This window comes from Chionomys nivalis, chromosome 13, assembly GCF_950005125.1.
Source record: "Chionomys nivalis chromosome 13, mChiNiv1.1, whole genome shotgun sequence".
Classification (NCBI taxonomy): Eukaryota; Metazoa; Chordata; class Mammalia; order Rodentia; family Cricetidae; genus Chionomys; species Chionomys nivalis.
Window position 1 is genome coordinate 75,067,025 of NC_080098.1, and position 19,290 is coordinate 75,086,314.

The window sequence follows — 19,290 nt, forward strand, 5'->3', positions numbered from 1 at the left end:
AAAGAAAGATGCTTGAGACTGCCATGGGTGCAGTCACATGTCCCCAGACAAGGCTGAGCCATGTGAGAAGGAACCAGAAGGAGAGTTTCTGCTGCCTGTCTGGGTTCTGCATTCAGGCCCGCTGGGGCAGGAGGCCCCAGGACACACTGAGAGAAGTGTTGGTTGGCAAAGAACCCTTGGTCTTGAGAGCCTGGGTCATACCAGTGGCTGCACTGTGTATTGTGATGGCAGAAGAATCAAAATGTGTTCAATCCAACGTGCTAGTACACTGCTTTCTGAGAAGACCTGAAGTAAGAGGCCGAGTCTGTGGCTGCCTGGCTCTCAGACGCACTTTGGGCTGGCTAGAGGTGAAGTGGGGACCACACACCCATAAGGCCCTTCTGTAAGAACCTCAACGTGAAACATTCTCTATGTCCAGTGAACTAGGGGTGACCAGCCAAGTACTGGTTTGGTCTGGTTTTGTTCTTTGACTTCCTTAGCAACCACTAAAGCAAAGCAGAGGTGGAATTTTGTCGGGGGGCAAGTGCCCTTGTCTCCGTGGGTCATTTTGATTGCTTGGGTTCTTGCCAATGGCTTCAGGTCAGTGGAAGCTTCACTGGAACTGGATGCCTGTGTCACAAATTCAGTGGAGGATCTGTGGTAGAGCTGGCCTTTGCCATCTCCAGCCAGACACAGAGCAGCCCTGCCCCCAAAGTAGGCAGCAGCTCCTGCCCCGCATAACAACTGTAGCAGAGGCTTGGAAGGCTTCCCTCACTTGGCCGAGACTCCTGGACTCAAGAAGGGTGCATTCTTACATGGGTCACCTGACCTGGCAGTACCCAGAGAGGTGCATCCTTAGCCTCTGTCAATAGGATGTAGACCAGGGTTTGCGTGAGGAAGAATGGCCAGGGTGCTTGATACCGCCACAGAGGTGCCTCATCCAAGGAGGAGCTCTCCCTGCTGCATATGGTCCAGTTTGAATGAGTTGCTGGTGGGGGAAGATGTGGACAGTCACCCCGGGCGCCTGCTGCTGAAATCAGATGTGGGGCAGAGTGAAATCCCAGGTAAGACATGGACTAGATCACTGGGTCTGTGTTTGCTGTGTGACGCGGTGTGGAGCACCACGGTGTGAGCTCTTGGTCTTCAGAGCGGAGCGTTTGATGCCCTGCCCCACCACTCAGCTGCAGGGGCTTGGAACCATCCCTCCCACTGCACATATGTGAGCTTGAGCCTGTGCTGCAAAGCTTAGAAGCCTGGGCTTGAGTCTGCTTCTTAAGTATGGGAAGGACAGAGACTGTGCTTCATGGCCAGGCATGCTTGTTGCCGCACAATTTCCAAGCCATTTTCCAGCCATTCCTGGAGGAACCCAGGGTTTCCCCCTTGTACCTTGGGCTTGAAACATCAGCCCTAAGAATAGGCTCCTGGTGCAGATGCCAGCTTCTCACTCTTAGACCAAGGGTAAGACATAACCTAACAGGAGCAAACCACCATGCCAACAGGCTGATGCCATCAGTAGGCAGAGGGGCTGTGACTGGAGGATCCTTGTGGGCTCACTGCCAAGAGGTGGGTGGGATAGCAGGAACACTGGTCTCTTCTGCCTGTCACCAGTCACTTTGATTACCAAGCAGATGCACATCACTAGAGAACAACAGACCAGAGCTGTGCCAGCCTGTCCTCACAGAGTCCACCCCTGACCTGGCTGCCTTTCCCTCCAGTAGCTAAACACTCTAACCGTCACACCGTCTCTCCTCCAGACGAGTGCTTTAAACCCGTGTCCTCTGCAGAGACTTCCAGCATGGATTAGGACAGGCCTCAGTAAGTCATGGCCAGTGCGAGACAGGTTCTGCCTGGCTCAAGTAGCCAGGTCTGCAGGAAGACGGCACATCTGGACCCTCTGATGTTGACCCCTGGACCATGGTTCCTTGTGTGGGGAGAAAGCAGCAGTGTGTGCTGTCTCCTCTACACATCCTGAAGCATGTTCTCACTACACCCTGATTGGTGGACAAGTGAACCCCAGGAAGGGTTGGGCTCACTGGCTGGTAGCTCCCTACCTATAGTGGCTCCTACCCTGTCTGGGGGGCTTTGGGCCACAGTCATGGGAAAGGAACTGGGAATTCTGACTGGACTCGGACAGGAAGGGAAGGGAGGTGGGTTGGGAAAGTCTCAGAAAGGACTCTGGGTTCTCTCTCTCTCTCAGCTGCTCCAGTAGAATTAGAGGATTTTGAAGCATTTATTTTTAATGGAATTTGCATCAAAAGAATGAAATAATGATATCCTAACAAGTCATCCTTGCTCGTGGTAAGCAGGAATGGCATGGCATGCCCCTGGGGCAGAAACCAACAGATGTTCCTAAACTTGAGCTGTCCCTTTACAGTGAGGAGAAAGCTCTTCAGGATCCATTCCAGACCAATGCCATGCTCCTACCAGCTTCTCTCCTGACCATGGTTCAGCAGGACATGGCCGCACAAGCCCGGAGGGCAGCCACAAGCGCTGCTGTGATGTGCACATAGGGACCTCTGTCCTCCACAACATTGCCTTTGTCACGGCCGTCTCTCCAAAGCAGCCAGCTCTTGCCTAGTGAGCAACAGAAAGCGTGCTCAGGAGCTTGGGATCTGAAGACCTGAAGGACTCCTGAACAGGCCTCATGCTCCAGTTCAGCTCACCACCAGGTGGGTTGTGGACGAAGCCAGCCAGTGGAGGAACACAGCCTGCCACAGCCATGCCTCCCAAGCAGACCTGGGTGCTGGGCTTGTGGCTTTGGCTAGCCTACTCCCTGGGTGGTTGGGCTGCCATACCTATTCCCAAGGTACAGGGATGCTGCCCACTGGGGCTTAGCATTGGCTTCAAAATCTTTGTTGTTAGCTCCTTAGAACGCTCCCTCCCTGGGACATTTCAGTCTTAGCCACCAAATTCAAAAGAGCCATCAAGATGGTAGCAGCCCTCAAATGGAGAGAGCCCCTGGAATATGCTAGCCCCATCACAGCTCTGGGGCTCCCAGGGCTGGGGGTTGGGAGCTGCCTCATCCTCCCAGGGAAGGCTGCAAAAAGTGGTCTCAGTGAGGGCTGTGAAGTCAAGGCAGCCACAGTGAAACTGGTCCCCTAGCCAGTCTGTGGAGTTTACGAGGTGGGAGGGGAGCAGCCCTGCTATTCAGGGCAAGGTTTTATAGCCCCCTCCCACCCATTGGTACTGTCTGCGAGATTGATGGACTAATAAGGCTGTTCTCTTCCAGCCCAGTGACCAGACAGTATGAAAAGGAAGGTGACCACGTGCAAGTTGGGGAAGTTTCACAGGACAGGGTGGGCTGCCAAGAACCTTGCCCCTTGGCACTGGTGTGTGTCCAGCATCCCTTGGCTGGGATCCTGTAGCTCTACATGGGACGACTGGCCAGAGAGAGAAGCCTTGCTTTGGAGGTTGAGACAGTTGGGAGTGTCCATGCCCTGTTTTCAAGGATGCCCAGAAGACAAAAGTCACCAGTGTGTGTCCTCAGCAGCTGATGATGGCCCTTGAAGCCTGGCTGGTACACGTGTGTGTATGTGTGTGTGCGTGCACGCACGCACACGCAGGCTGGAAATACATGGCCCTTCTGCAGACAGCTCATACTACCAAACCTGCTTATTTCAGTGCCATGAGATAAAATAGGCTTGGGTTAAATACTGAGCTCCAAGGACTGAACAGGGATGGGTACCAGATCTCTTCCTACCTGTTCTGGGTCCACTTAGTGTCTCCTGTCTATGTAGTAACCTTCCCACTGCCAGGATGGAGGACCAGGGAGGCTAGGGGACCCCTAACAGAGACTGTCTGTTTCAAGGCATTCCATGAAGGCTGTCCACCATGGAGGTGACAGGCCAGGCCACGTGGTTTATTGTGGCTGTGTAGTCCAGTGGGTGTGTGTCCTGTGGGTTCTCATTTCTTCTTTTCTCCTCCTCCTCCTCCTCTTCTTCTTTTTGGTTTTTCAAGATAGGGTTTCTCTGTGTAGCCCTGGCTGTCCTGGAATTACTTCTATAGACCAGGCTGGCCTCGCACTCAGAGATCCACCTGCCTCTGCTGGGATTACAGGTGAGCATCGCTACCACCTGTGGCCTCTGATTTCTGAAGTCACCTTTGTCACCATCTTGCCTTGTCTAAGCCCCGTTTTGGTCTGGTGCACTGCTGCTCGGGTCTGCACAGCAGCAGCACTGTGCCGGGGTGGGGGTGGGGGGTAGCAGTGGGGATGTGCGGCAACCACTCCTAATTGTACCATTGAGGGTCCCAAGTTCCACAGTTCTTTTACCCTCCAGTGGGTCTTCCCTTGCTGCCCACTGTCTGGATGAGATAACCCGTGGGGGAAGTGTAGGCTTCTAAACCTGGTGGAGTTTCCATCTTTGAGAGGCTGGAAGGAGCAAAGCCACCTGGGACTACACAGCCTCAACTCGTTCCTGACCTCACACTTCAGTGCTGAAGTCTCTGGAGGCTCAGCAGCACGGCCCGCAAAGGATGGAGACAGCTGTGAGGTTTGCCCAGGGGTGGGAGGCTTTGGGAAGGTGGGGGTTGTGGAGTAGGCATGGTGACTGGGCAAGGCTGGGTGTAGTAGGAGCTGCGGGCTGTGTTCCTGCCGCCCCAGCTCCTGGTTGCCTGGCTAGTTTATGCCCCGAAATAACACACAAACTGTATTCTTTTAAACACTGCTTGGCCCGTTATATCTAGCCTCTTCTGGGCTAACTCTCGCACCTGGACTAGCCCATTTCTAATAATGTGTGTAGCACCCCAAGGTGCGCTTACCGGGAAGATTCTAGCCTACATCCATCCTGGGTCGGAGCTTCATCGCATCTGCCCCAGAAAGGAGAGCTATAGCGTCTGAGCTCACTTCCTCTTCCTTCCAGCATTCTGTTCTGTTTACTCCACCCACCTATGTTCTAACCTATGAGGGTCAAGCAGTTTATTTTTTAACCAATGACCTTCCTCCATCAGCTGGGCACACGGCAGATGGATCCCAAGTCCTCAGGATGCGTGGCGGAACACATGGCTCCAGCTAGAGAGATGCTGGACTGCAAGCACTGGGAAAAAGCAGTAAAAGTGTCACCATGCTGACGTCTCCTTTAAAGTCACAGATGGCCTTTGGCCTGTTTTACTCAGCACTGTTTGACAAAACCCCTCCTAAATCAACCAAGAAGCTGTCTTTGTGTACAGGAGACCACAGCCTTCCTGCTTCCTTCCTCCTACTCCCTTTTCCTTCTTCCTCCCTTTTCCCATTTCTTTCTCCACAGAGACGTTGACACAAGCAGAAACTGAAAACTAGACAGTTTCCTCTGTTTACCTCGTCTCTCCCTCAGCCAACCACTGTAAGAACTCCCATTCCTACATTTACTCCCAGCAGAGGCGTCTCCACCATGGTCCAGCAAGCACACAGACCAGCACCCTGCCTCGGAGCAGCAATGGTGCCCTTCACAAATTCCAAAGTCTGTGATACCCAAGTCTGTATAGGAGATGGCATCCCTTAGGACTCCTTCGGATCCTCCCACCCCCACTTCTCTGGAGCTGGGACCATAGACACGCACCAGTGCGCCTGGACCCACAGTGCTGGGTGCGCCCCGCCTCCCCTCAGTCCTAAGCCATCCCTAGGCTCCCTGCACGAGATAATGTGGACTGGAAATGGTTGAATGATGTGTTAAGTGGGAATGAGAGGGAAAAAAGTTTGAACAAGGTCAGTAAACACATTCTTTTAAGGCATTTCTGTTGCAGTTAGTTGACTCCTTGGGTAAAGAATCCATGGACACAGTAGTTACACATCTGGGTTATTTTCATGCAATAGACACATTTGGTTCACGTATGCACCTTGTCGGAGTCCTCTGTTCGATCACTGGTCTCCTCTGTAACTGGGCAGAAAAGCTGTTTTCATCTGTTAGCCACATGCTAACCTGGATGAGTTAATTCGTGTGAACTCCTGATGACAGAGCCAGGCCTTGGGTATGCTTTCCTTCCTAAGCTCTGCTCACCTCACTTAGCAGAGCTTCCCCCAATGTTAGCTACACCCTAGAGCCCTGGTTCTGTGTATGCAGAGTTACTAGCATCTGAGGGAACTCCATCATGCTTGCCGTTGGAATCCAGGGCATGTGAGATGGGAAAGGACACCTGAAGAGCTGTGTATTACAGGGAGGACAGACTATAACTTAGATTTTAGTGGTTTTATTGTGGTAAAATATTCACAGCATAGAATTCACTGCTTTGCTGTTTTGGCAGCAGATGTCAGTGCTGGTGACACCACCATCTGTATTCTGAACTTTCTTACCAAACAGGATCTCATTTGTACTCTGATAGAAGACTAACCTCATTCCCTGCTCTCCCAAGTCCCTGGAGGCACCACTAGACTATCATGAGCTTCTCTGTTCTAGGGATGGTGTGTGAATGCTACAATGTTCTTTAGCATCTGTCTAGCCGGTCTAGCTTAGCTAACATCTTCCATATTGGAATCTGTGAGGTTTTCATTATTAAAAATTTTGTATTTATAATTTGTAGGGCCCGGGTCTGCCCTTGTTCCTGGGGTGCATTTGCGGGGACAGTTTCTGGACAGCTAACATCCTGCACGTGTGTGTGATGTGGAGGTGAGCGTGGCACTCGTGAGAGATCAGAGGACAACTGAGTGGTCTCAGGACTCTGACTCACCATGCCAGGCGTGTAGTGCCTTCATCTGCTGAGCCATCTCAGAAGCCCCATCCCTTCTGCAAATGTGACTGATGCTGTCGTTTGTGTGCGGTGCACACAGTATCACCGCGGTCTTCAGTGAGTGTACACCGGTGTACAGGTCCCACCCGAATGCTCACCTTACCTTCTTTGGGGTAAGTGAACACAGGTGGATTCTGGATGTGACTGTTACCGTACTGTTTTTAGGAGATGTGCACTCAAGTTTAGCACGTGTTGACTTGCAGTCAACAAAGGCAGTGACTCCCTGTCTGTCGCAGCCTTTCTCCAGACCTCCAGCGCTGTGGAGCTATAACTGTACTCGCTCGCATTTTCTAACACAACGGTAAGTCCCTTTCCAGTGTTTAGAAAGTGTTTGTATTTTCCCATCATGTTCAGTGTTTTGTGCTTTCTCAGTCTCTTAGGTTGGTGGCCATTTCTGAGTTGTCTAAGAAGTTTCAAATTTAGAGAAGTGACTTTTTTGTTTGTTTTGAGGCAGGGTTTCTCTGTGTAGCCCTGGCTGTCCTAGGATTCACTCTGTAGACCAGGCTGGCCTTGAACCCAGAGACCTGCCTGCCTGGCTGGAGCAGTGGTTTTTGGTCCTATGTGGCCTGTGCTTTTCCAGGTCATTGTTTGTAATCAGGAGGCTTTCTTTTGTTTATGCAAACAGCCAGTTTTATCAGTCTTCTGTGGTTTTTGGTTTTCTGTCTTCTGTAGAGAGGACAACCAGGTGTGGCATCTGGAACATCTGATGTATTGGTCCACAACACTGAGGGAGGGGTGCTTCTAGCTCAGCCCTACAGCAAAATACAGCAACCACAGTACTGGTTACACCTCATTTGAGAAGAACTTCTTGCCAACATCCCTCTGTGCTGCTGGGCTGCTTCCTGGGTCTGGGAGAGCCATGGGGGCCTCCCTAGCTATAGACCCTTCCTGTATTCTAGGCCACAACTGTGGTATCAGCTCAGGACCTGCCTTTCTGCCACAAGGGAACGGGAACAAGGCCTTTGTCCTTAGGGCCTGAGCTAGAGCTGCACAGCAGGTCTGCAGTCGGCAGGGCAGGCACACGCACACCCGCCAGGCCTTCAGGTCAGCAGGGCAGGCACACGCACACCCACGCTCTGCTGACTTCACACACCCAGTTTCCTTTCCCACCCCTGTGGACTTGATGCTGTGTGTGGACCACTAAGGACAGTGCCAGTCCTTTCTACAGAAAGGTACAGTGTTTTCTGTATCACACCACACAGTTCCCACCCATATGCAGGGTGCAGAAGGTGTGTGCCCGAAAGGGTTAGAGGAGGGGGTTTATCTGGTGGGTGGAACAAACGAGGGCCTGGTTTTTAGGTGCTTATTTTGTCTTAACGTTGGATTGTGGGCTGTGAATGGCTTCTGATGGCTAATGGCTCATAATGGTTTCATAAAACCAAGACTTCGGCATCTAGCTAGGAGCAGCACTGTACTCTGGTTGGAAAGGGGGGGAAAGAAAGAGGGAAGCACACACTGTTCATTCATTCCGCATGTTCCTCGGACTACGGCTGTCCTGGGTTCTGTGACACTAGGAGATACCTTGCCAACCATGCACCATCCGTGTCTCTGGGGTACAGACCTTTTTCGGCCTCCTCTATCCCTGGACTTCAGACCATTAGGAGGAAACAGGCTGAGAAGCAAACACCATTAAAAGGAGCTGGCTACCTGGAGCTCAGATATGAGATTCTTTTCTTATCTGTGGTCAGGTGTCCTGGCATGCCATGTCAGGTGACTGAGCAACCAGGGAACTGACTCAAGATGCTTGGCACAGTTCACCCAGACTGGTCATGCCTGAGTGGGCTGAGTCATAGGGAAGCAGAGTGGACATGATCCCATCCTTCCTGATCGAGGAGGGACACGCGTGTGTGAACACACAGGGAGAAGAAAATGGCTGTGCTGTCCTCTGTTCTTCCATCAGAACGGTCAGTAACTCAGCAACTCTGTCTGAGGTGCGTGTGGTTATAATCAAGTTTGGCTTACACGGAACACGAAACCCAACTCTGAGGACACACACAATCTCTCTGCCTTCCAGTCACCCTCCCTTCTCTGGAACAGAACCCCAGCTTGTCCTGAAGGTGAGTCATAATTGGTCTTTTCCAAGCCAGGCCTAAGGTTTGTAAGACCTGAAGCTTTTACAGGTAGGACCGGGATGGTTTTTACTCTTTGGGAAACATTGACTATAAAATTAAGTACAAGTTTTTATTTAGAATGGAACAGGTAAGTCCAGCCCCATCCTCCTGTGAGCGGCTTGGCAATGCAGTGGGCCCATCAGCAGGGTGAGTAAGACAGGGACCGAGCAAGCATGCTTGTCAGTGGTTTCCCTGGCTGCTGACAGCCCAGATGCACAAATGCAAGAGAAAGCCAGCGCCCTCCACTTTAGGCCACAGTGCCTCGACGCGCCTGTGACGGCAGCCAGCACGTCCCCCCAGGTAGAGGTGCTGAGCACTGAAGCCGATCTGCACATGGGCAGGGGTTCTTGTAGCAAGTCCACAGGACCACAGCTTGGTGGCCTTCTCTGCTCACTCGCCCAGCATTCCCATCTACAGCAAGTGGAGAGGAGAGACTTACGAATTTTCAGTTCCCAAATCCTGTCTTACTAGACATGGGCCACCCAAGAGGTAGGGTTTGGGTTTGTTTGTTGCATTCTTAGGGCATGGGGAGGAGGAAGCACTGACCCTTCCCTGGCCGTCTCTGTTCCCTCGGCTACAATGGATGCACTGAGGAGCAAAGGAGGCAGGGGATTCATCTGCACGGCGCAGCCTCATCCTCTGCAGGGCTCCGGTCTCCGGCCACTCGGCAGCTCCCCATCACTGGCAATGTCATCCGAATGGGAAGGATGAAGCGAAGCGAGTCAGCAAACCAGCCAGAGCTAGCTGTCACCATGCAGGCTCACCCGAGACTGGGCCGTGACAGGTGACCCAGGCCCTCCCTGGCCAGCGGGCACTGAGTGCCCTGGAGGACTTGCACATCACTGAACTGGGCCAAGGCACAGATGTGGTCGGCACTCTCCTGGTTCTGGACCCCACAGACAGTGTCCTCACCAGAAAGACTCCCATGCAGGCCCTGTGCTTTCTATGCTGCATGCTAGACCCGAGCTGGGCCTGGGCTCAGCTCCTGAAGGAGCTCTCCGGCCAGTTTTCGTGAGGCTTCGGCACAAAGGAGATCCGATCTGTACAAGATCTGGTCGAGAAAGCCAACAATTTCATGGGTGACAGCATCCGTGTGGGCCATCTGCAATGAGGGAAGAAAGGAAAGATGAAGACACTACCTGGGGACCCCTCTGTGGGGTACACTCAGCATGAGGCTGCAGGGAAAGTACGGTTCACCTCTGCTTTGTTTACAAGGTGATTATCAAAGCATGTCTGTCCCCAGGACCTCCCCCCCAACATTGGGGCCAATTCCTGATGACCAACCTCCCCACAGGGGTTCACACACAAGCAGGGTGGAGGCAGCAGGTCTTCCCAGCTCACTGCCCCCCAGAACCACAGTTGAGACTCTCAAATGTCATCTGTGCAGGACGTTAATCAGGATTCCTTTTAGGTACAGCAGCAATAGGAGCCCTGAGTTTGGAGAAAGACACACATTTGTTGTGAGTGGGGCAAACAAGAGCCTGCAGGCTTAGCCCCAGCTCAGCTTCCTCTTGTCTCGCCAGGTCTTTCTCTAGGGTGACCCGAGGTTCGCCGTACCTTTGTGGCTTTGAGCCTTCACTGGCGCACAGCGCAGCCCTTCCTCCCAGGCCTACTCTGGCCACCAGTAAAGGGAAGCATGTTGGTCAGGGCTGCAGTCTCCGCATCTGCACACCTTGGCCATGGTGCTGAGGCCATGCTCCAGCCTGGATGCATCTGCAGGCCCTTGGCATCTGACTGGTCACTGCCAGGTTGTGACTGAAGAGTCACAGGTCTGTGGTGCTGCGATGGCCTTCATTTAGAGGCGGCCTCTGTCCTTCCTGGTGCACCAGTCCCTAGATGCCTTAAAGAGCTAATGTATGTCTAGACTCTGGGCAGAGATTGCCTCCCACAGGGGCAGGCAGTCACTACACAGCATAACCTCCCACTTTTCCCCAGCATGGCGTCACAGAAACATGCCCTGCTGGCCTGAACCACGGCATTCTGTACAGGGTTTAAGCATAGCAAGTGCAGCAACTTTAGAGCTGTTTCCCCATCTCAGATCGATGTGGGAGGAAGTGCAGTGAAGACAAGAGGAGGTTCACAAAACGCAGTGAGGGCAGGCAGGGTGGAGGGCTCCAAACAGACCCATCTTAGCATCAGTCAGTGCTGGAGGGTGGGAACTGCAGCAGGTGAAAGCTGGGGTTCAGAGGTCAGCCCACCAGAGGAGGGCTCTGACAGAGGAGAATCCGTGCAGGAAAGGCCTGTGGGATCACCAACTCTGGAAGCTGCTGCTCCTGTCTGTAATTTCCCATGTGCAAAAGCAGCTGTGATATCTCCCCAATACCTGCACTGTAGTGATCTCATATGGTGTATATATGTAATCTCATGGTTGCCTGTCAGTCTTGGGGACATGATCTGTGGACGGTCGGGATGATGACTTCTCATTAAGCTGCTTAACTTGGATATACAGAAAATATTCTAGGATATGCTTCATAACTAGATCTATTGTCTCACAAGGACTGCAAGACACTTAAAAGCCTGCTTTGTTCCTTTTACTCCGACTAAATCAAGAAAACAGCGATTTCCCCCACTCTATCCTAAGCCACACATTCTTACCTCAGAGCAAGTTCAAACTAGACTGAATGTTTCTGTAAACGGATCATAAGTTAAAACCTTTACAGATATGCACACGGTCAGAGTTACAGATGTCTAACCAAGGTTATTAACACAAAACAACATAAAAAAAAATTCAGACCAATTTTTCGCTTGCCAAGTCTGGCCAATAAAACCTGACTCCCTTGTGCAGATCTGTCTGCAGCTTGCCTCACCCGGGCACTGTGCCGCGGCCTCTGGTCACAGTCCTACGCCTAGAACCGTGAACCTTGAACCGCCACGGTAAATCGCTTGGCTCCTTGTTTACCCAAGGAATATGCTATGACCAAGGAGACTGTAGCTTTTTTCTTACTGCTCAAGTGTCCTGTAAAAAATCATTTAAGCTGGGTGAACAGAGAAGTAAGAGAGAACTGGGTTGGAGAACCAGGAAGAACTAGAACCTAGGAGACCATTAGAGGATAGAAAACAGACAAGTCTATGACCTGAGCACCTCATACCCTCAGATAAAAACACAACAAAAAAACAAAAAAGGCAAAGACCCTTACGTTCAGGTTTGCTACACTGTGGAGTTTTTTCTTTGAACCCTGGCTGTAGCCTTGGGAGCTGGACAGCAAGCATGTCAGGGCAGAGACAGAGAAAGAAGCCAGAGCAGATGGCTACTGAGGTCTGTGGCAAGTCAGAAGGCCCAAACCAGAAAGAGAAGCCAGGAAAGCAGCAGGAGCCACCCCTCCAACGGGAGGAGGCTGAAGGCAGTGGACGCTGAGGCCGTAGCCACTGCCAGCTCTCTGCGTTTACATTCGTCTGCCCTAGGCTGGGCTCCTCAGGCGGTGGCACCCGCACTGCTTACAGAAGGGCTCTCTGTTGCATGTAGATGACTCCTGCCATTGACTGGGATGGGGTCAGAAGCCCCTCTAAAGGCAGGGTGTGTGTTAACAGTTGTATCTGTAAGGACAGTCCCTGGTGGCCTGCTGGATGCCTGGATGGAGCACTTGGAGGAACCAGCGTATGGCTTTCTCTGCACGCTAGGCAGCTCAACTGACCTGGGTTTCTGAGATGCTGCAGTACCTGATGTAGATTAGCACTGTTAATGGGTGGCTGGAACAGGCCTGATCAGGTATGTGCTGTACAAGGCCCAACTCCCCTCAGAAGTCTCTGTGAGAGTGGGGAATGTGGCCTGTCTTGAATATGGAAATGTTGCTGGAACACCAAGCAGAGGACTGGTATCTCCAGGAGATTGTGCTGGGGTCCTTTCTCACATCTTAGTAGGAGCCTAGGCCACTGTAATGTGAGGGCGACAGGAGACTGAAAAGCAAGGGGGATGTGTGGCCCTGGAAGACATCCCAGCAGCAGAGCTGACTCTGTCCACAGAGGTAGTGAGCATTTATGACGAGGTCGGAGTCCCCACTTCCATGATTCAGAAGCGCCTATTATCAACTGCATCAGACCTGGTAATGCGTGGTGTGTCTGCACAGCCGCCTGTGCTTATCCGGTATGCATGCCTTCTGTCAACAGCCGACAATTCTGGTACACAGATGCCTGTCTAAGCCTCTGCCATCGGTTCTTTGGGGAGACCTGGGGCAGGATCAGTGTCCCACAGCAGAGCCAGACTTTCTCTAGAGCAGTGGCATCACTGTAGCTCCCTGCTGGAAACGCCTGAAGATGCCATCTAGGTGTGTGTCATGGGCACCTCCCCAGGTGTGATGGTAACACAGTGCCATGGGGCATCTTCCCCAGTGCTTGTGAACATTCACACATCTTCCTTGGGGAAGAAAGTGTCAATTCCTTCACCCATCTTTTAATGAGGTGGTTTAGCTTTGTTGTCAGTTCTAAGAATCTTTACATATTTAGAATACGTAACTCCTGCCAGATACCCCCTAACTGATTTTCTCCATTCTGAGAGCCAGCCGTGTACTCTGTAAGTTCCCTTTGATGCACAGGCTGTAAACTTACATACAGCCCAATGTTTCTGTCTTTTCCTTTTGTTGTGTGTGGGTTTTTTTTGTTGTTGTTATTGTTACTTTCTTGAGACAGGGTTTCTCTGTGGTTTTTTGGAGCCTGTCCTGGAACTAGCTCTTGTAGACCAGGCTGGCCTCGAACTCACAGAGATCCGCCTGCCTCTGCCTCCCGAGTGCTGGGATTAAAGGCATGCGCCACCACCGCCCGGCCGTTTTGTTGTTTTTTGGTGTCACATTCAAAACGCTACTGCAAGGTCTTGTGTCACCATTGGACACACTTCCGGCCAACCCCTTTACAAAGCCGTCAATGCATGTGTGCTTCCAGAAGACTCTCTAACTAGCTATTATCTTCCCAAGAGACTCGTGTGCTAGGGCTTGGTGCTCAACTGCTAGTACTATTTGGGAGGCCCTGGAAACTATCTGGAAGAAGAGGCCCACCGGGGAAGTCCTTAGGGATGTCTCCATCCCGCTGTTTCTTGAACACCACAGGTAGACAGCCCTACCATACATTCTTGCCACAGTGATCTACCTGCCTGTATACAGAACAACTCCCTTGTAGTTGTTTAGCTTTCCTTTTGCTGTGACAGGAGTAAGACAATGTATTAGCCAAAGCCTCGCTCTTCTGAAGTAATGGCCTTGTCGCTACTTAGGAGCATGTTGTCACTGGAGCTGGACTTCTCTTCCCAGCATGCGGCAGGTATGTCTTCCCCTCCATGTACCTCCTGAACAGCACGGAGGGTTCTGGGTATGTGCTAACTGTGGCTCTACTGACTTCCATACCCAGGACCCTCTAGGAGGTAACCTACCTTTTACTTAGAGTGTACGTATGCGGTGCAGTTTGGAAAAAGAGCGACTTACATGGGTGACAGCTTCCCAGGCAACTGCATGGCCTTCTGGGGTGCAGAGCAAGAGGCTAAGAAGCAGGCGTCTGACCAGCTGTCTGCATACAGGTGGCCTGGGGTCTGCACTGGGAATCTCAGCTGCTTTCTGCAGATCAGCAGGGGAGAGGGGGCCACTTTTGAGCAGCATCAGGAGGCGGTTGAGCAATGCCTTCAGCTCCACCTGGGTAATAAAGTTCAGAGGGTGAGACCTTAGAGAGGATGTGACATTGGTGACTCTAGGACTTGTCTGATGCTTCAAAGCCCCAGGGAGAGAGACAGTCAGGCACCCAAGCTTGGCTAATTCACACACAGCTCTACATAAACCAAAATGGGCACAATGGAAATTTCTTGACTTTCTTTCCTCTTGCCCACGAAGCAGCCAGGGCACTATGCCAGGACCTGACCTTTTTTATATGAAGGCAAATGAAGACAAGTCCTCAGCAGAATGTACTTAGAATTTTCTTATTGTGGGGAAACAAAAGGCCCCTTGAAGAGGACCCCTCACTATCAGCCACAATCAGCTAGAGCCACAGGCCCACTGGGTGGTGCTGCTAAGAATGCAGGCTGCCCCTGCCTGGGCTGCAGAGGGAAGCGCAGGCCACACACACACAAGCGCATCTGTTCTGTTGCAGACACTGGAACAGTTGTTCGTACATGCTCACAGCTCAAGCAGAGGTCACAAGTCTGTGGAATCCACATAATAACAGTGACTGTTCTAAGTCCGTGGGTTGTTTTTGCATAAAAAATATTTATTTCATGTTGAGACTCCTGTGGCTCACAGAGCGAGGCAGAAGCTGGGGGCTGCAGAGATGCTGTGCAGGACATCGCATCCACCGTCTGTCCTGCAGAAAGGCTCCGCCGACCTGTTCTAAGAATTCCCACGGCTGCTTCTGCGGGTCTGCAAGTTTAGGCCCCACTCAGTCATCTGTCAGGGATAACAGCACACTAGCAGTGCTGTGTGAGCTCTCCTGACACGGCTGTGAGAAAGGAACCACAGCGTTCTCCATTGAGGGAACAGTGTTCCCTGGATGGCCACCACCTCAGCCAATGACATCTCTGGAGTCTGCAAACTCTGAGCACTCTGGGAGAGAAGCTTCTCTCTGCCTGTACTAGACGCTGTTCTGTCCACACTGACTGCACCACACGTGCCTTCTGTGTCTAGACGCTTCTATAAGGGGGGACGTGTGCTCTTTGAAGTATTTTCTTATTTTCATTCTACATTATAAAAATTTACTTTTGCTCACTATGGAAAACATGAAGATTAAGGAATGATGAACAATCCCCCACTCATTCTCTGGATGCATCCCCACGCTTCATGCATTGGGAGTAACTGCTTCCTGCCCCTCTCCTACATATCCACTTGTACCATGAGCCAGTCGCATGCCTGAGCACTACCCTGGTAATGAGACTCTTCCTGGCAACGTGCTAGTCCACTTCAACATTAGCAGCTTATGCAAGCTCAGAGCATTTCAGCTCCTGCAGCTATGACTCTGCTTTGACGCACACTGTGTGCAAGCGGCTGTGTGAATCTCTGCCTTTCCAGGAAGATTCCTACAAGTGATAAGACAGTGTCCGAAGGGTGTGAGGCCCTGACCAAGCCAAAGGGTACCTAGAATACAGTCTTCAGAGCCAGAGCAGATGAACACAGCTGGCAGAGGTGCACCCCAGGCAGGACAGGTGTTCTCTGGCCAACAGAGGGCTGTCTGCTGCTGAGTGACTGTGACTTACAGGTTTAACATCAGCAAACTCCAGAGGTTCTGGCTTCTAGTACTAGGCAGTGGCTGCCCCTGAGTGCCCAGCTAAGGAGGAAAGACAGACAACACCAAGCTACTCTCAATGGAGTGGCTGCTTTTATTCAGGTGTCTAATCACCCCAACAAAGACCAAGGCTTACTTTTTTTTTTTTTTTTTTTTTTTTGAGACAGAGTTTCTCTGTAGTTTTAGAGACTGTCCTGGAACTAGCTCTGTAGACCAGGCCTCTAACTCAGAGATCCACATGCCTCTGCCTCCCAAGTACTGGGATTAAAGGCATGCGCCACCACTGCCAAGCCCCGAGGCATAGTTTTAAAGAAAAATATTCCTGAATCCAAGTTAGCTAGTAGAAAAAGGTGCCAAATGTAGACCTTTCTAGAAACTAAGTCCATTTTAAATAGAAAAAAAAAATTTATGTGTGCATATGCACACACATGTGCAGCCTATGTATGCCTTACATGTATGGAGGTCAGAAACCACTTTGGGAGTTGGTTCTTGCCTTCTGTGATGTGCCCCAGGATCAAACTCAGGTTTCCAGGCTTGGCAACTAAAGGCTTTATTCACTGAACCATCTTGCTTGCCCCTGTAAGTTAAATCTTACAGGACACTACTCTGTATTTCAAAAGTCAGTCTGTATACGAATCTATGCTCCATATGAATTAACATATACCTACCAATTTAGTTCACAAATAATCTAATAATAAGTGCTTCATACACCTTCATCACTCCTACTAAAAGTAAGATGAAAGCCATGAACCTGTGCTTAATCAATTTAATGTGATATATATTTGCAATTTTTATTTTATTTATTTAGTGTATGGGTGGTGTGAGTGACACAGTGTGTGTGTGAAGTCAGAGGGTAACTCTGGGGAGTTAGATCTCTCTTTCCATTCTGTGGGTTCTGGGGGTTGAACTCAGGTCTTCAGACTCGGCGGCAAGTGCCATTATGTACTGAGTCATCTCACCAGCCCAAATGTGATGTTTTAAAGTGAAGACTGTTCCCTTTTGAATTATGCAGCAATCTTCAAATACATATGTGGATAACTTCTTTAATATGCTTCATTCTGATCCAACATTATCCTCAAATTTCAATTCTTTCAAATTCAATTCTTTTCGAATTTCAGACTCATCTTCATGCTATGGAAGCCTTTAAGTCAGTGATTCTCAACTTCCTAATGCTGTGACCCCTTAATACAGTTCCTCATGCTGTGGTGACCAACCATAAAATTATTTTATTGCTACTTCATAACTAGTTTTGCTACTGTTATGAACTGCACTGTAAATATCTGTTTTTCTGATGGTCTTAAGTGACCCCTGTGAAGGGGCTGTTTTACACCCACAGCTGGAGAACCACTGCTTTAAATACATGAACACAAGACTGCACTAACCTCTGATTCTGGAACGAACAGAAGCACTGTTCCATACACACTGAAACCTGTTGCTTTTCATTACTATAGTAAGGGAAAAAGCACTGGAAACCAAGGCTTTGTTTTGTTTTGTTGTATTTCTTTAATTTATTTCCTGTGCATTGGTATTTTCCCTGTATTTTCCCTGTAGATAGTTCTGTGTGAGACTGTCAGATTCCCTGAAACTGGAGTTTCATTATGAGCTGCCATGTAGGTGCTGGGAATTGAACCCAGGTCCTCTGGAAGAACAGCCAGTGCTCTTAACCACTGAGCTGTCTCTCTAGGCCTAGACTGAAGCTTTAAAAGCCAATAAGTAAATGCTTGCAAGGAGGTGACAAAGCTTTAATCAAAACGTGGCTCCCTGAAACAACTACATTCTACATAAATAACAGCATCTTTGCCATAGACAGATGCCCAGTCCTGTGCATAGAAACTCTGTTATTTAGATGACCAAATGGTTACATCATGTGATTCCCTCAGGAGTCTGGCTGATGTCAGGAAAATGGTGAGACTGAAGGAGACTGGTCAGGCTGCTGGGGGGGTGGGGGGGGGAGAAGACAGTGGTTCAGGGGCCAGGCTGTCTTGGGACAGAGCAGCGTCTCAGAGCAGCTGTCCTGCCTGCTTGCATGTCATCTCCTAGAGCATTGACCCTGGGGTGAGCATGAGGGCAGCTGAGGCCACAGAGCAGAACCTGGGATCAAATAACCCTGGAGACAGGAGGCCCAGAGCATGAGAAGCCTGGCGGCTGGGGCAGCCTCGTCTCGGGTCCTTGTGGAGGCAGGAGAACACCATGGTCTGCGAGCTAAGTCACCCAGCACACATGACAAGTGCCCTGAGCCTGAGTGGGGCTCAGCAGACATGAACCCAGTCCAAGTCCTGCACTCACCATGGTCTGTGCTCTCTGCTGACTCCCGTCCTGTGGGCTGTAATAGAACACCACAAGCCACAGCAGGTCTGCAGGGGGCTCAGCTTCCTCCCTCAGCAGCTGCTCCATGGCAAGATCAACCCATCCTCCAAAGTGGGTCAACAAAAACCAGCTCTCAAAGGGGTCTCGCTGGGACCTGGAACAGAGCAAGACACACATGGCAGCCTCGATTCAATCCTTCTTTTGTTCACAATAACTTTAATGTTTGTGAATTAACACTTTAAATTGTACTTTCCCACTGAAGAAAGAACCTCAGAGACAAACTGGATTCAGAAAACCTTTGTGTCTCACCTAAGCTCATCACAGGACAAACCAAGGGACCCTCCCATGCACACATGCAATGATATTTATGTCTTTATATCCAGGTACCTATAGGATTCTAGGCTCCGAGAGAGATCTGGGGACTATGGGGGCAGCATGAGGAGGAAGAGGTGAGGTAACAGCAGAAATACACGATTCTCACAAGTGGTTCTGGTAGTGTAATGTGTGGGTGCACTCTGTTCCATCACTGCAGTCCTGACAGTCCCAGCACAAGGGTGGAACAGCCTAAGCTCCTGAGGAGAACCTTCGTTCAACAGGAGCATCATGGCCTCTGCAGTGTCTGCAGGGCTTGTGGAGTTCCCAAGTTCTAAGCATGGTTCTTGCCTTCTAGTCACTGTCCTATACCTCCCCTAGAACGAGTGATTTATATGTTTTAAATCATGTTTGCAGGACTGAAGGGAAGAGGAAGGCAGGTGCCACCCTGTCAGAGGGAGGGTGACCTCACTGCACAGGCTGAAGGAGCAGGGCTGCACAAGTCCCCCATCACCACCACAGACCTCATCAGCGAGTATACTGAGTAGCCAACCCTACTCACAATACCGCCCTGTCTGGACTGACCTTCCCCTCTCTTCTTCCGGGGGGGGGGGGTGTCTTACAGCTGCTCCACACCCTTTCCTATAAGAGACCTCAAGGCTCACTGACTGCACAGGTACTGGCAATGACCCAACCC

The 19,290-nt window shown here is 50.8% G+C and overlaps 1 protein-coding gene across 3 annotated transcripts in view; it reads right to left on the bottom strand.

The window, feature by feature from the left end:
* Nucleotides 1-8,851: 8,851 nt before the first annotated feature.
* The window catches only part of Fancc (FA complementation group C), a 110,369-nt gene continuing 99,930 nt past the window's right edge, over nt 8,852-19,290 (bottom strand). For 2 of the 3 annotated variants that reach the window (XM_057787713.1, XM_057787712.1), the window contains exons 13-15: nt 18,261-18,435; nt 14,195-14,398; nt 8,852-9,891 (exon numbers count right to left, since the gene is read on the bottom strand). In XM_057787713.1, coding sequence (XP_057643696.1) covers nt 9,745-9,891; nt 14,195-14,398; nt 18,261-18,435 — 526 coding nt within the window. In that variant the 3' untranslated portion in view covers nt 8,852-9,744. The remainder of the gene's footprint in view (nt 9,892-14,194; nt 14,399-18,260; nt 18,436-19,290) is intronic. The other variant, XR_009058200.1, reaches the window with a different exon arrangement.